The 13,917-nt window shown below is 35.2% G+C and overlaps 1 protein-coding gene across 5 annotated transcripts in view; it reads left to right on the top strand.

The window, feature by feature from the left end:
- GK (glycerol kinase) overlaps positions 1-13,917 on the top strand; it is a 111,690-nt gene that overhangs the window by 67,923 nt on the left and 29,850 nt on the right. For all 5 annotated transcript variants that reach the window (XM_087938177.1, XM_026716066.2, XM_087938176.1 and 2 more), the window contains exons 3-8: positions 747-853; positions 1,288-1,365; positions 2,521-2,600; positions 2,982-3,119; positions 4,490-4,599; positions 7,228-7,294. In XM_087938177.1, coding sequence (XP_087794303.1) covers positions 747-853; positions 1,288-1,365; positions 2,521-2,600; positions 2,982-3,119; positions 4,490-4,599; positions 7,228-7,294 — 580 coding nt within the window. The remainder of the gene's footprint in view (positions 1-746; positions 854-1,287; positions 1,366-2,520; positions 2,601-2,981; positions 3,120-4,489; positions 4,600-7,227; positions 7,295-13,917) is intronic.

Genomic DNA, 13,917 nt, shown 5'->3' with positions numbered 1-13,917 from the left:
ATAAGAGAGACACTTTTTGACTTTACAACACATTTTTTATATTTTGGCATCACTGTGATTAGATTTGGATTTCTTTGATTTGGATTTTATTTTCTGATATGTTTTGTTTGTTCTAAAGCCAACAATGAAAGATTCTGTTTGATTTTATTCACTGTAAAGATAAAGATCGTTTGAAGCTAAGGCTTACTTATTCTACCTGGCAATATAAGCTAATATTCTGTCTAAATCAAATATTTTTGCAGGTTTTTGTAGGGACAATTAACTGAAAAAAGGTACACTCTTTCTGTTTTTAGGAAACTGGTTAATAGTCAATGAAACTATTGTTGGTAAAAGATCATCTCTTTCTAAGGCAGGGGTGTCAAATTCTATTTCATTGAGCGCCGCATCAGGGTTGTGTTTGACCTCAGGGGGGCTGAGTGGGCATGGCCAGGGTGGGCATGGCCAGGGTGGTCATGGCCAGCTCGATGTCCTGCAGCCCTCCGCTAATGAAAACGGAGCCTTGTAGAGTTGTGCGCTGCCCTCCCAAGCTCCATTTTAACTGGCAGAGGCACTGCAGGCCACTCTCCTTCACTGTTTCCAGGGCGGCCCCATGGGCCAGATCTAAGCACCCTACAGGCCAGATCTGTCCCGTGGGTCTTGAGTTTGACACTCCTGTTCTAAGGCAATGAAGCAAACAAGCCATTGTGGTTTGTTGACTATATCATATCACTTGCCAAACTTCTAATGTGGGCCTTGATGTTTTCAAGGTGGGTAGAACAAGACCCAAAGGAAATACTGCAGTCTGTCTATGAATGTGTTGAAAGAACATGTGAGAAATTGAACCAGCTGAATATAGACATTTCCAACATAAAAGGTATTTTTAATTCTATAACAGTCATGAATATCCTTCCAAATCAAGAGGAAAAAATGATATACATAAATAACTTACAGAGATGAGTGGAGAATAAATGTGATGTTACTGAAATATCTTTAAAGAAAACTAAAATACTTTAGAATTATAACCAATCAAAAACTGTCTTAAGTGAGCCAGAAGGCACTTGCTTTGGCAAATTAGCTTGCTGAATTCTGTTAATACCTTTCTCTCAATGTTGTCCCCTCTGCCACTTTGTACTTCAATCTGGGTGATCTCTTTATTCTCAGAAGTGACTTGTGATAAGTACAAATAACTTATAGTAAAAGAACAATCAGAAATAATTTCATTCAGAAACATAGTTTTGCTCAGGTTTTGGTGATCCAAAATTTGTAATAATGTAGAAAATGATAGAATGTTTGTTTTGTTCTTAAAAGCTGTTGGAGTTAGCAATCAGAGGGAGACAACTGTAGTTTGGGACAAAGAAACTGGAGAACCTCTGTATAATGCTATTGGTTAGTAAGTCTTTTTTTATTAATATAGTTCTTCGCATATCCACATATTTAATGTTTTATGAACATCAGTAACAATACTTTGCACCAGATATTAGTCTTTGTTTTTTATCTTATGTTTAAAGATCCCCAAACAATTCTTTGTATTTCAAAACAATTATAAAAAATTTCGGTTTTGCTCTCTTCTTCAGAAGGAATTTGTTCCTATTGTTCTATTAACAAATTAATCAAATTCTACATTGAATGGACTTAGTTGAAGCATAATATTAATTCATCATGTCAAGATTTCTTAATGAACTGTTGAATCAAGATATGAGAAGCAATCATAAGGACAGGAGAAAAAACATTTTATTGTTTCATTCCATCATAATTCTTCAATTTGGTGTTCAGCTGCCTAAACAAAGTGTTCATAGTAATACAAAATAAATTTTATATGAGTAAACCGCTAAGTTGCACGTTTTGAACGAGATGCAAACATTGACAGAACTCTTCTAAATGCTTATATGAATGGAAAATACATTAATTAAGCATTGGTAACTAAGCATAAATTGCTATAATATAATTGCTGTTGGCACACCCAATTTTTACGGGTTAGATCCCAGGAGATGCTCTCCGAATGCGTAAAGCCCCTCTAAAAGAATATGGGCTAAGAATAGACCTAAAATGAAGAAAACTATTCAGGTATGACCATGTAATTTAAATTCAGAAGTCTGAATTGTTCATATCTAAACTTAATTTGTGGTTTTATTCTTCTCTGTTTTTAAAATGTCTACTCTCAATTTTTTATTTTATTTGGTTTGTGAATCTTAGTTTTTATTTAAAAAGCATTTGGTTAGATAAATTACTAAGTGATGTAAGCTTACTCATACTTTAAACATTTTTGTTAGGTAAATAATTTATTATTTGGAACTGAAATTACATTAGCTTAATCAGAAGAAGCATGGTTTACAATAATAAAGTGCCAATTTAAAAATCTAATCTTAATTCTCCTTTCTTGAATAAGGTTGTTTCTATTGTTCAGGAAGACATTTAAACTATATTAGATGATTTTGAGAAGTTTGTCAATGGGGACCTATTCGGAGATTCAGAACCTGATTCTATTCAATCAATGCATTCCTTAAATATTTACTGATATTAATACGTGTCTTTGGATTCTAGTATGGCTTGACCTAAGGACTCAATCTACTGTTGAAAGACTTCTTAAAAGGATTCCAGGAAAGAATAAATCCTTTTTTAAGGTAAAAACTGACCTTAGAATAATTAGAGTATGTCTGGTAATTACACAGTGCAAATCATTTTTTTTAATATTCATGCTAATGAAAAAAAAACTAATTTAGTGTAGTGGTTAAAGGCACTAAAGAAAACAGGGGATTGTAAGATCTGTGTGAAGCCAACTAGGTTTCTTTGAGTTAGTCACTTTCTTTCAGCTGCAGAAAGAAGGAATGTCAAACAACTTCCAAAAACATCCCCAAGATTGACTTGGACAGGTAGTCACCAGGAATGCAGACTGAGTCAAAACTACCAAAATAATAATAATAATTAAAGAAAAAAATGGATTAGTAGATTTGTTATACTGTAGATGTTTACACATTATGATTGATTAACTTTCAACCTTGCAGCATAGGACTGGTCTCCCTCTTAGCACATATTTCAGTGCTGTGAAGCTACGCTGGCTTTTGGACAATGTAAAAGAGATCAGACAAGCAGTTCTTGAAGGGAGAGCTCTTTTTGGTACTATTGATTCATGGTTAATATGGGTATGTATTAGTATACAATAATGAAATCAATTTCTTTGATTTCCATACTTCCTCAGCTTGTTTTTAATATCCTTTAAAACTATTCATCCTTGATGGGCAAATATGTTCTCACATTCATTCAGTTTTGATCATAAAGCACTAAAGTTGGGTTTAGTAATATTCTAAATTAGTGCTTTTTCTTTCATTACTCAAAATTGCTTATCAAAAGGTCATTTTTACTCAATATAGGTAAAACACTTTCAGTCAACTTAAATATTCCTATTGTGATTGTATAATATGTTCTTGTTTCATCCCCCCAAAAAAACAATTTTTATGAATTTCAGGTAATTTATCTAGATTTGGGAAATTCTGATTTAAATATAGATACGCATTTATTCTATACATTGAGTAAATATATGATGAAACAGTGAGAGACAGACAGACAGACAGACAGACAGACTTATATAGCTGACTTCCGTTCTTAAAACATCAGTTCTTAAAGGCTTTAACGTTTTAAAGTTCCACTGGATTTTTTAAAGTTCCACTGGATTTGCTATGAAATTATGCTGTTATACATGGATTATATTAGAGATACAAATGCCTAAAAGAAAACAAACATTCCAGAATATAACGGAAGTATAATCTGCTGGGATCTATAGCTCTATAGAGAAACTATTTTTCTCATACACACACTGTAGCAGACATAAGTAATGTCCTTAAAAAGGACAAGAGAATAGCTGTTACTAAGGCACCGGTTTATCAGCACTCCAGGTTGACCAGATAGGAAACACAACCAGATGAGCTAATTCTATTTAACCATAAGGGTACATTAACAGAATCTTGAAAGTCTGATAATACGAATCTCCTGGTGCCTCTTACAGCCTGAGGAGATGGAAGTTCCTTTCTGAGTTTCTTTCTCTGCCCATTGTGCATTCTGAAGGCTATGCCTACTCTTATCTGATCATTTCCCATCCAGCATTTTTTTCTTCTCCGAATCTCCCAAGGTCATTTTCACATACTGTTACAGAGTCAGAAAATAGAGACTTGAGCCAAGGAAAAAAATTAAGAAAACATCTAAGACAAGCCCATCCTTGGCGTCACATAAAGATAAAATAAAATGGGAAGTACATTCAGACTTGCAAGGTTCTATTACTATATCTATTACAGTAAAAGTAGTCCTATCTTGTTGGCATCTATCTTGTTGATTTTCTGCCCTCTTTCTAACACACAGACACACACACACTGAACATACTAGGTTAAAATTGTACCTGATGAATTGTTTTCTTATAGTTAATTTTTGTAAATAATAGCAAATGTAGAGTTTGCATATTTATTCTATTAATTTTCCAGCTATGCAGTAATAATCAAAATTGTTTATTCATTCATTTAAGAGTTTGACTGGTGGAAAAAATGGAGGTATTCATTGCACTGATGTAACCAATGCCAGCAGGACAATGTTGTTTAACATTCATTCATTAGAGTGGGATGATGAGCTCTGCAAGTAAGTAACTTACTTCTACATATTTGAAATAATAATAAATACATATTATGTAATAATATGTATGAAGATTTTATTGTATGCTTTCCAGAGTCACCTTGTATGAAATGGGCGGCCATATGAATTTGACAAATAAATAAAAATCGTGCTTAACATGTTAGATTAAAACCTTAATCTGGTTTTCTTGGAAATAAGAATTTTTACAGCAGAATGATTAATTTTAACAGCTGTTAAAATTAACCGCTTATTGCCCTCAGAACTTTCTGTGGGATGAACCATAAGGACAACCTTGCAAAGATGGCTCACTAGAGTCACTGAGCCATCAGCACTTTTATTGTTCCTTTTAGAACAATAAAAGGAACAATAAAAGAGGCCCGGATGCACCACATACAGGCCATGCCCACCTCAGCTCCGCAAAGGAGAAAACGTGAAACATCACGACAGCAATGTGACGCTGTGAGTTTGGCACCCATGCTTTAGAAGGACACTCAGATTGTGTTTATCAGTGTCATCCAGAAAAATATCCAGGTAGAGAGCATAATTTCTACACTGCTATCTGTTATATCCTTTCAGTTTGCCTAGTTCAGGTGTTTGCAACCTGCAATTCCGGAGCCGCATGCGGCTCTTTGCACCCTCTGCTGTGGCTCCTTGTCCCATCACTGGCTGGCCCCGCCCCTTGCCCTCACTCAACTGGCCTTAGGAGGTAAGGGTGATGGCAGGGGATGGAGAAGCGGCCGGGGCTGGGCATACCTTCCAGCCCTTGTTGGTACTGGGCATGCCTCACAACCGACACCAGCCTCACTAATATGAGGGCTGGCAGGGTGGGAATGGGATCCAAGAGGATGGGATATCAGAAAGGGTGAAGGGCCCGCAGTGCCCAGCTACAGCTTTAAGAAACTTAAGGCAGCAGGAAAAAAGGGGCTGCCCCCCCCTCTCTCTCTGGTAGAGGCTTCCCTTCGGGCGATCCTCCTCCTCCTTCTCCCCCTTCTTCTCCTCTCATGACCACCTGGCTGGCTGTGGCAGGACTGGGAGGGTGTGCATGCGTGAGGAGACACCCCTTAAATGAGCAGCCACCTGCTCTGTGCGCCCCTTTGCTGTGCTTTGGCCAAGCCAAAGAGGGAATCCTCTGCCGTGGCCGGCGATCATTCCACCGCCAGGAATAGCCAAGAGGAGGGTCGCCAGAGCCATAGTGCAGGAGAGAAGCTGCATCCTGTTAATACCCTCAAGCCAGTGCCCCCCACCCCCGCACGCCTTTGCTGCATTTTGGCGCTCATCTGAGGAGGAGCTCCCTGCGCATGCGCACCCTCTCATCCCTGCCACAGCAAGAGGAGAAGGAGGGGGAGGAGGGTTGCCCGAAGGGAAGCCTCTGCCTCAGCTGGCAATTGGATTTCCAGAAAGAAGAAATAAAAAGAGGGAGGGAGGGAAGGGGAGAGAGATACAGAGGGGGCAGAGAGAGAGATAGAGAGAGTGGGAGATAGGGAGAGGGGGAGAAAGAAGGGGAGATAGAGGGGGAGAGAGATAGAGAGGGGGGGAGAGAGGGGAAGATAGGGAGAGGGGGAGAAAGAAGCGGAGATAGAGGGAAAGGAATACAGAGAGTGGGGAGAGATAGAGAAAGGGGAAGAGAGAGCGGGAGGTGCAGAGAGAGTGGGAGGGAGGTGGCAGAGAGGTAGAGAGATACAGGGGGGGAGAGGGGGAGAGACATAGAGCAAGAGAGAATTTTGTGGCTGGGTAGGCATGGCTAGGTCATGTGAGTGGGTGGGAGTGAGTGATATTGAGTTGGCCGCACCCACCCAGGTTTTGTAGCTTCAAGTTAGCCATCACTCCCACGCGCCATCCATCTGTGCATGCGTGCATGATCACTCCACGTACTGCGCATCTCTGCGTATGCGTGTGCGACCCCCAGCACGCACTACGCATCTCTGCACATGTGTGCATGTTTCCTGCGCACCCCCCGTATGCATGCCAGATACCTGACAATCAGCTGTCGGGCGGCAGCAGCACGCACGCATGTGCAGTGGGGCTCTTCTGGGTGAGCTCTCACGTGCCGGGGAGAAATGGCTCTGCATGCCACTTCCAGCACACGTGGCATAGGTTCGCCATCACGACTATAGCATAATGCATCATAGTATTAACTCTAGCCCTTTTTATATATTTTAGAATAATCCTATTTTTCCTTTTATCTTAAATGATCATGACTCCTGTGTTTTATTGCTGGACCATGAGGAAATAAACATTGATTTGATTAATCTTGATTTTCCCTATTTATTCATATTATGTTTTATTTACCTCTTTATCCTGTGTCCTTTATATTTTTATTCTTTGACTTATATTTACATTTACTTCTTGTACGTTTTTATATTTTATACGGAGATAGATAGATAGATAGATAGATAGATAGATAGATAGATAGATAGATAGATAGATAGATAGATATATGTCTGTGTATACCAAGGTAAATTTTGTATTGCTCTTTTCTATAATAGATACAGAATTTCAATTAATAAATGGTTTGATTTAATCTGAAATGTTTCCAAATGTATCAGAAATATTACAAAAAATGAAAATAAGTAAAAACTTTTTATTTTTACTAGCAAGGAAGAATTCACACTAACTTTTTAAAAATATTTCTAGTTTTTTTGAAATTCCCATGGAAATGCTTCCCAAAGTGCGAAGTTCATCAGAAATCTATGGATTACTGGTATGTGTATAATTGTTAACCAAATAGTTTTACTTAGTTAATATTGCATATATGGTTTCTACTTAGTAGCTCATGTAAGTTGAAATATATTTTATGAAATAAGTTTTATCAAACAGGAAGAATTTTATTACCATTATTATTTATTTATTTGAATTTATAAGCCCCTGAACTCCAATGGAAGTGTGGATGGTATACAAAACTGGACAAACCATAAAAATAAATAAAAACATTAAATCAGATAGCCCAGACTAAAATAATCTTACATAACACAGAGACAAGAGCCCTATACAAACAACAATATATCAAAACCAGGTTTTCCAAGCTGTTGTGAGCCTCCCAGAGTCATTGAGATTTGGGTGGCATACAAGTTCAGTAAATTATTATTATTGTAAAAATACTTAAGAAAGGTTTAGAGGACTTAAATATTTTTTTTGCTTTTCTGTCTTATGGAGGTTTTTTGGTCTTGTGAAGTTACTGCTTTCAGAATAGAATAGAATAGAATAGAATAGAATAGAATAGAATAGAATAGAATAGAATAGAATAGAATAATTGGAAGGGACCTTAGAGGTCTTTTAGTCCAACCCCCTGCTTAGCCAGGAAACCCTACACCACTTCAGACATCACTTAACGCAATCTTTTCTTAAACACTTTTCTTCCAGTGTTGGAGCATTCACAACCTCTGGAGGCAAGTTGTTCTACTGATTAGTTATTCTAACTGTCAGAAAATTTCTCCTTACTTGTAGGTTGCTTCTCTCCTTGATTAGTTTCCACCATTGCTTCTTGTCCTACCCTTAGGTGCTTTGGAGAATAGCTTGACTCCCTCTTCTTTGTGGTAGCCCCTGATATATTGGAAGACTGCTATAATGTCACTCCTAGTCCTTCTTTTCATCAGACATACCAGTTCCAGCAACCGTTCTTAATATGTTTTAGCCTCCAGTCCCCTAATCATCTTTGTTGCTCTTCTCTGCACTCTTTCTAGTGTCTCAACATCTTTTTTTACATCGTGGTGACCAAAACTGGATGCAGTATTCCAAGTGTGGCCTTACCAAGGCATTATAAAGTGATATTACCACTTCACATGATCTTTATTAAAAAAAAAAATATTATTGATTTTTAAAGCAAACGTAAACAAACAAAACATAAGCCATTTTCCATATATATACATACAGTGTGCCGGTTGGTTTACAAATTGTTTTGTGCTTCCATTTCGTAGTCTTCAATTACAATTACATTGTATATACTCTCATATTTTCAATTAAATATTAAATACATTAATATCATTATTAATCAATCATTTGACTATACTTTTATTCATTCATGTTTTACAAAATAATCATATTTTACTTAATTTGTTTTATGACAGTTCATATTATCATCTCAAATCTATCCTACAATCATTTTGTAGATATAAGAAAAGAACACATCTTTATATATTTCTTATTTTCTAAGAGTCTACGTATTTCATTACTGTATTTTATTGTCTAACCATTGATAGAATAGATCCCAAATTTTATAAAATTGTTTATCATCTTGTTCTCTAATTTCAAATGTCAATCTACTCATTTCAGCACATTCCAATATTTTCTTAATGATTTCCTCCTATGATAGTGTTTTCACATTTTTCCAGTTTTTAGCAAATACAATCCTAGCCGCTGTTAATACATTTACAGTCAGGTATTTCAAATCTTTACTATATATTTCAGGTAAAATTCCCAATAAAAATATCTCTGGTTTCAAATCTGCTTTTTTGTCATTTTTTCCAACCACGTGTGGATTTTAGTCCAATATTTTTTAGCATCCGCACATGTCCACCACATATAGTAATATGAGCCAGGTGTCTGATGACATTTCCAACATTTTTTGGATTCATTTTTCAGATTTATTCTTGAACATTCTTGCTATTCTTGTCAGGGGAAAATGCCACCTGTAAAAACATCTTATACAAATTTTCTTTATATGCTGTTGACAGTATCGTTTTATAATTTTGAGACCACAGTTTTTGCCATTTCTCTAGATCAATCCCATATCCAAAATTCTTCCCCCAAGCAATCATAGTTTCTTTAACTTGTTCTTCTTCTAGTTTAATTTCTAATAAATATCCATACAATTTTTTAATCACCTTTTCATCAGTACCTGTCAAAATCTTATCTAAGTCAGTCAGTTTATCATAGAAACCTTCTGTTTTAGAGTCTTTATCATACCTTGAATGTATTTGCGCCTATGAAAACCAAATCATCTTTATACCTTGTTCCTCTAGTTTTTGTGTAGATTTAAGTCCACCCTTTTCATTCAATATTTCACCATATCTAACTGTTTGTTCCTTTTTGTATATTATAGGATAAGAAAATGCTTTAATAGTCGATAGCCAGACTGGAATTTTCAAATAACATTGTCTTTTAGCCTTCCCCCAGTTTTCCCACAGAGACTCCCGTATATAATGTCTTCTAAAATACCCCTGTGTTTGAGTTCCTTTATACCATAGAAAAGCATTGCACCCCAACAACAGATCATGTCCTTCTAATGTCAACAATCTAGTATTTCTTAATGTTATCCATTCCTTAACCCACATCAAATTTGTAGCTTGGTAATACAACTCCCAATTAGGCAAACCAAATCCTCCTCTTATTCTGGCATCTTGCAAAAGTTTTAACTTTATTCTCGCTTTCCTACCTTGCCATATATATTTCAACACAATTTTATTTAAATCTTCAAAGTAGTCTTTTCCAAGCCTAATTGGAATTGTTTGAAACAAATATAAAATTCTGGGTAATATATTCATCTTGATTGTTGATATTCTCCCTATTAATGACAGTTGTAAATTTTACCATTTCGCCAAATCTAGCGCTATCTGCTGTTTAAGTTTGATATAATTGTTCTCTTTTAGTGTATTGCATCTTGCTGTCAAGTATATCCCCAAGTACTTGATCTTATTCGTGACCTGAATTTTCAATAGGTCTGCCAGTTCTTCCTTTTGTCTTGGTAGCATATTCTTTGTCAAGATCTTTGTCTTATCTTTATTTATTTTCAAACCAGCCACCTTTCCATATGTCTCTATCTTTCCTATCAATTTTGATGCTGTTTCTAGTGGGTCTTCTAAAATGAAAACCAGATCATCTGCGAATGCTTGCAACTTAAATTCTTCCTTTTTAATTTTCATCCCTTTTATATTCTTTTCGTCTCTAATATTTCTATTTAGCACTTCCAAAGTTAACACAAACAACAGAAGTGATAGTGGGCACCCTTGTCTTGTTCCTTTTCTTATGTCAATAGAGTCTGTCAGTTCTCCCTCTATCATTACCTTTGCTGTTTGCTTATAATATATAGCTTCTATTGCTTGAATTAATTTTTTAGCAAAGACCATCTGTTCCAGCAGTAATAACCTGAATCACCAATTCACATTATCAAATGCCTTCTGTGCATTTAGAAATATCAAAGCCATTTGTTTTTCAGGATGTGCCTCATAGTATTCCAAAGTGTCCAAGATTACTCTCATATTATCTTTAATTTGTCTCTTTGGCAGAAATCTATTTTGATCAAGATCACTTCATGTGATCTTGATTCTATCCCTCTGTTTATGCAGCCTAGAACTGTGTTGGCTTTTTTGGCAGCTGCAGCACACTGCTGACTCATATTTAAATGATTGTCTTCTAAGATCCCCCTCACAGTTACTTGAGCAAGGTACCACATATACTATACCTGTGCATTTTGTTTTTCTTGCCTAAATGTAGAACTTTACTTTTTTCACCATTGAATTTCATTTTGTTAGATAGTACCCAATGTTCAAGTCTCAAGATCTTCTGTATCTTAAGCCTATCTTCTGGAGTATTGGCTATTCCTGCTAGCTTGGTGTTGTCTGCAAATTTGATGAGTTCCCTATCTGTCCCCTCATCCAAATCATTGATGAAGATGTTGAAGAGTATTGGGCCTAAAACAAAGCCTTGGAGTACCCCACTGCATACTTCATGTAGATGCAGTTCCATTGAGGATTACACATTGAGTGCGGTTGGTCAGCCAGTTACAAGTCCATCTGGTGGTGATAATGTCTATCTAACCCACATTTTTCTATTTTATCTCATAGTAGCTTATGGTCTTCTTTATCAAATGCCTTACAAATAAATTATATCAACAGCATTCCTCTGGTCCACTACTTTTGTCACTTTGTCAAAGAAAGCAATAAGATTAGTCTGGTATGATCTGTTTTTGACAAACCTATTTTGGTTTTTAGTTATTACTTTGTTTCTAGATGTTTGCTGATTTGTTGCTTGATTATCTTTTCCAGAATCTTTCCTGGTATTGAGGTCAGGCTGATAGATCTGTTGTTTCCTGGGTCTATTTTTTTCCTTTTTTGAAGATGGGAACTACATCAGCTCTTTTCCAGTCCTCTGGAAGTTCCCTGGTGCTTCAGGATCTTTGAAAGATACAGTTCAGTGGTTCTGAGATCTCGTCTGTCAGTTCCTTCAGAACCTTGGGGTGCAATCCATCTGGTCTTGGTGATTTGAACTCATCTAGGGTAGACAGGTGCTCACTTACATTTTTCCACCCTATTTTAACTTGTGTTCCTAATCTGCTTTTTGTGGTATATATGTATTCTTTTTTTATATGTATTTTAATTAATAATTGTATATATCTATTATTTTTTTTAAAAAAAGATCATAAAGACTTAGGTGTTCTATTGTTGTTTACTTAAATCACTTCCAAATGACTTATATATACTGATAAAAAGTGTAAGCATTATGTGAGTTGCCTAAGTATAAGGTATGTTTTCAGTTCCAAAGTTTGCTATATCACCTCCAATATTGCAGTGTAAATGTGAGATTGTCATATTATATGAATTAATAGTGTGTCATTAGTTAAATCCAGAAAAGTATATGACACAATAAAAATCTTTTTTGTCAAATGAGTCTGGGAAGCTCATAACAAAATTAGAGTAGAGATGTTTCCAATCTTCTTTTATGAATCGTTACAGCTATTTGAAACTTATATGTCATGGGTTCTTATTTTTGAACTTATATTGAAAGTGAAATAACAATAAACTAATAACACTTATTTGATTAAGCAATGTTTGCTTGCTTAAAGATGAATTTTAACTTTTATTTTTGTTGAGTACAGATTCTTGGCTCTATTAATATGCAAATGTTGGACATTTGCCTATTTTTTTGACAGTTATTTTTAACTGTTTAAAGCATTGAAATTGCGTGTAACATAGATTTTTCAATGAGTTAATTAATGTTTAAGCCATTCTTATCTCATATACTTCATTGCAAGGTGTTTGGGGAGATGGCAAAAATAATTTGCAAAACTGAAATGCTGAGCAAAAGTAGTGATTGCTTGATAATATTTTCAGCTTCTAAAGGAACAGCAGGTATTTTTAAAAAATCCCTTTAATACAAATTGTTGTACAAAGTAGCTAAAACTTTCATACTAAAACTTCCAAAACTTAATATTTGGCTGCAGGAGGAACTATTGAATGCACGTCTTATTCACAGAGTTGTAGGAATTGGAAAAACACAGTCTCTACTCTGACGATCCTCTTTTGATCATAACTGCTGAAAACTGAAAGTCAAGTTTTCAGTATTTTATAGTAGAGAGATACACAAGTATTATAGTGTAACCAAGAAAAAAATAGTTGTAACACATTTTTTTTTTAAAGTAAAATAACTCCCTCTAAAATCTTACCCCAGTCACACATAGGTCCATCTATTATGTCTTTAGTGCCTTTTAAAATATCAAATGGAGTTCTTAATATTTCAAATGTTATACACACACACACAACATATATACAGTACATCCATTCTAATCAAACAGGATCCCTAGCATTTAAAAATATACTTTTTTAAATCAAGGGTTTTTTTATTTCAATCTACACATACATGAAAATACATTAACAGTGTGGCATCAATATATCATACATTTTAGTATAGGCCAACTTAATACCAATCATATCTCTTAGTACACATATTCACATTAAATCATAATCCTTCATTGCTTATTTTAAACATTTCAATATTCTCTCCTAATGCCAGACATCATATCAGTTACACATACCTAGAAATTTCATTATTCAATTTCTTCCCCAATTTTGTTTTGTTTTTTTAAATAAAAAATTCTCATTTGGCAAGCAGTATGATTCCTGGTTTCACATCTCAATACAAACATGAACATGGTTACCTATTCATTTTATTTATTCAATTTCATATCACATTATCCTTATTCATATTAAATATTAAACTTGTCCAATTCCAATTCATGTTCTAGCTTATTTCATTTTCCTTAGGATATTCTGATATCTTATTTTACAGTATCTAAAATTATCATCTCATTTCTATGTTCATTTCCCATGTTACCTTTTTCTGTCACATTTGCAATTTTACCATCGTTATTTTATTAATTCAAAATTGTCCCCTCTGGTCAATAATTCAAGCTAGCCACCTTCATTCTACCTTAATGCCAGTCTCCCTATTTACTACATAACACAAATATAGTAAATATATTTGTCAGATTCTGCATTACATTTTCTTAATCATCTTATAAATCGTCTATACATTACATAAGTATTAATCTAATCAATTATAGCAACTGATATTAATTTTTCCATAATAGTTCTTATTTAAACATTTCCCTCT

The sequence above is a fragment of the Pseudonaja textilis genome, chromosome 8 (genome assembly GCF_049901715.1).
Source record: "Pseudonaja textilis isolate UNSWEBS1 chromosome 8, rPseTex1.2, whole genome shotgun sequence".
Classification (NCBI taxonomy): Eukaryota; Metazoa; Chordata; class Lepidosauria; order Squamata; family Elapidae; genus Pseudonaja; species Pseudonaja textilis.
This window is presented reverse-complemented; position numbering and strand designations above follow the sequence as displayed.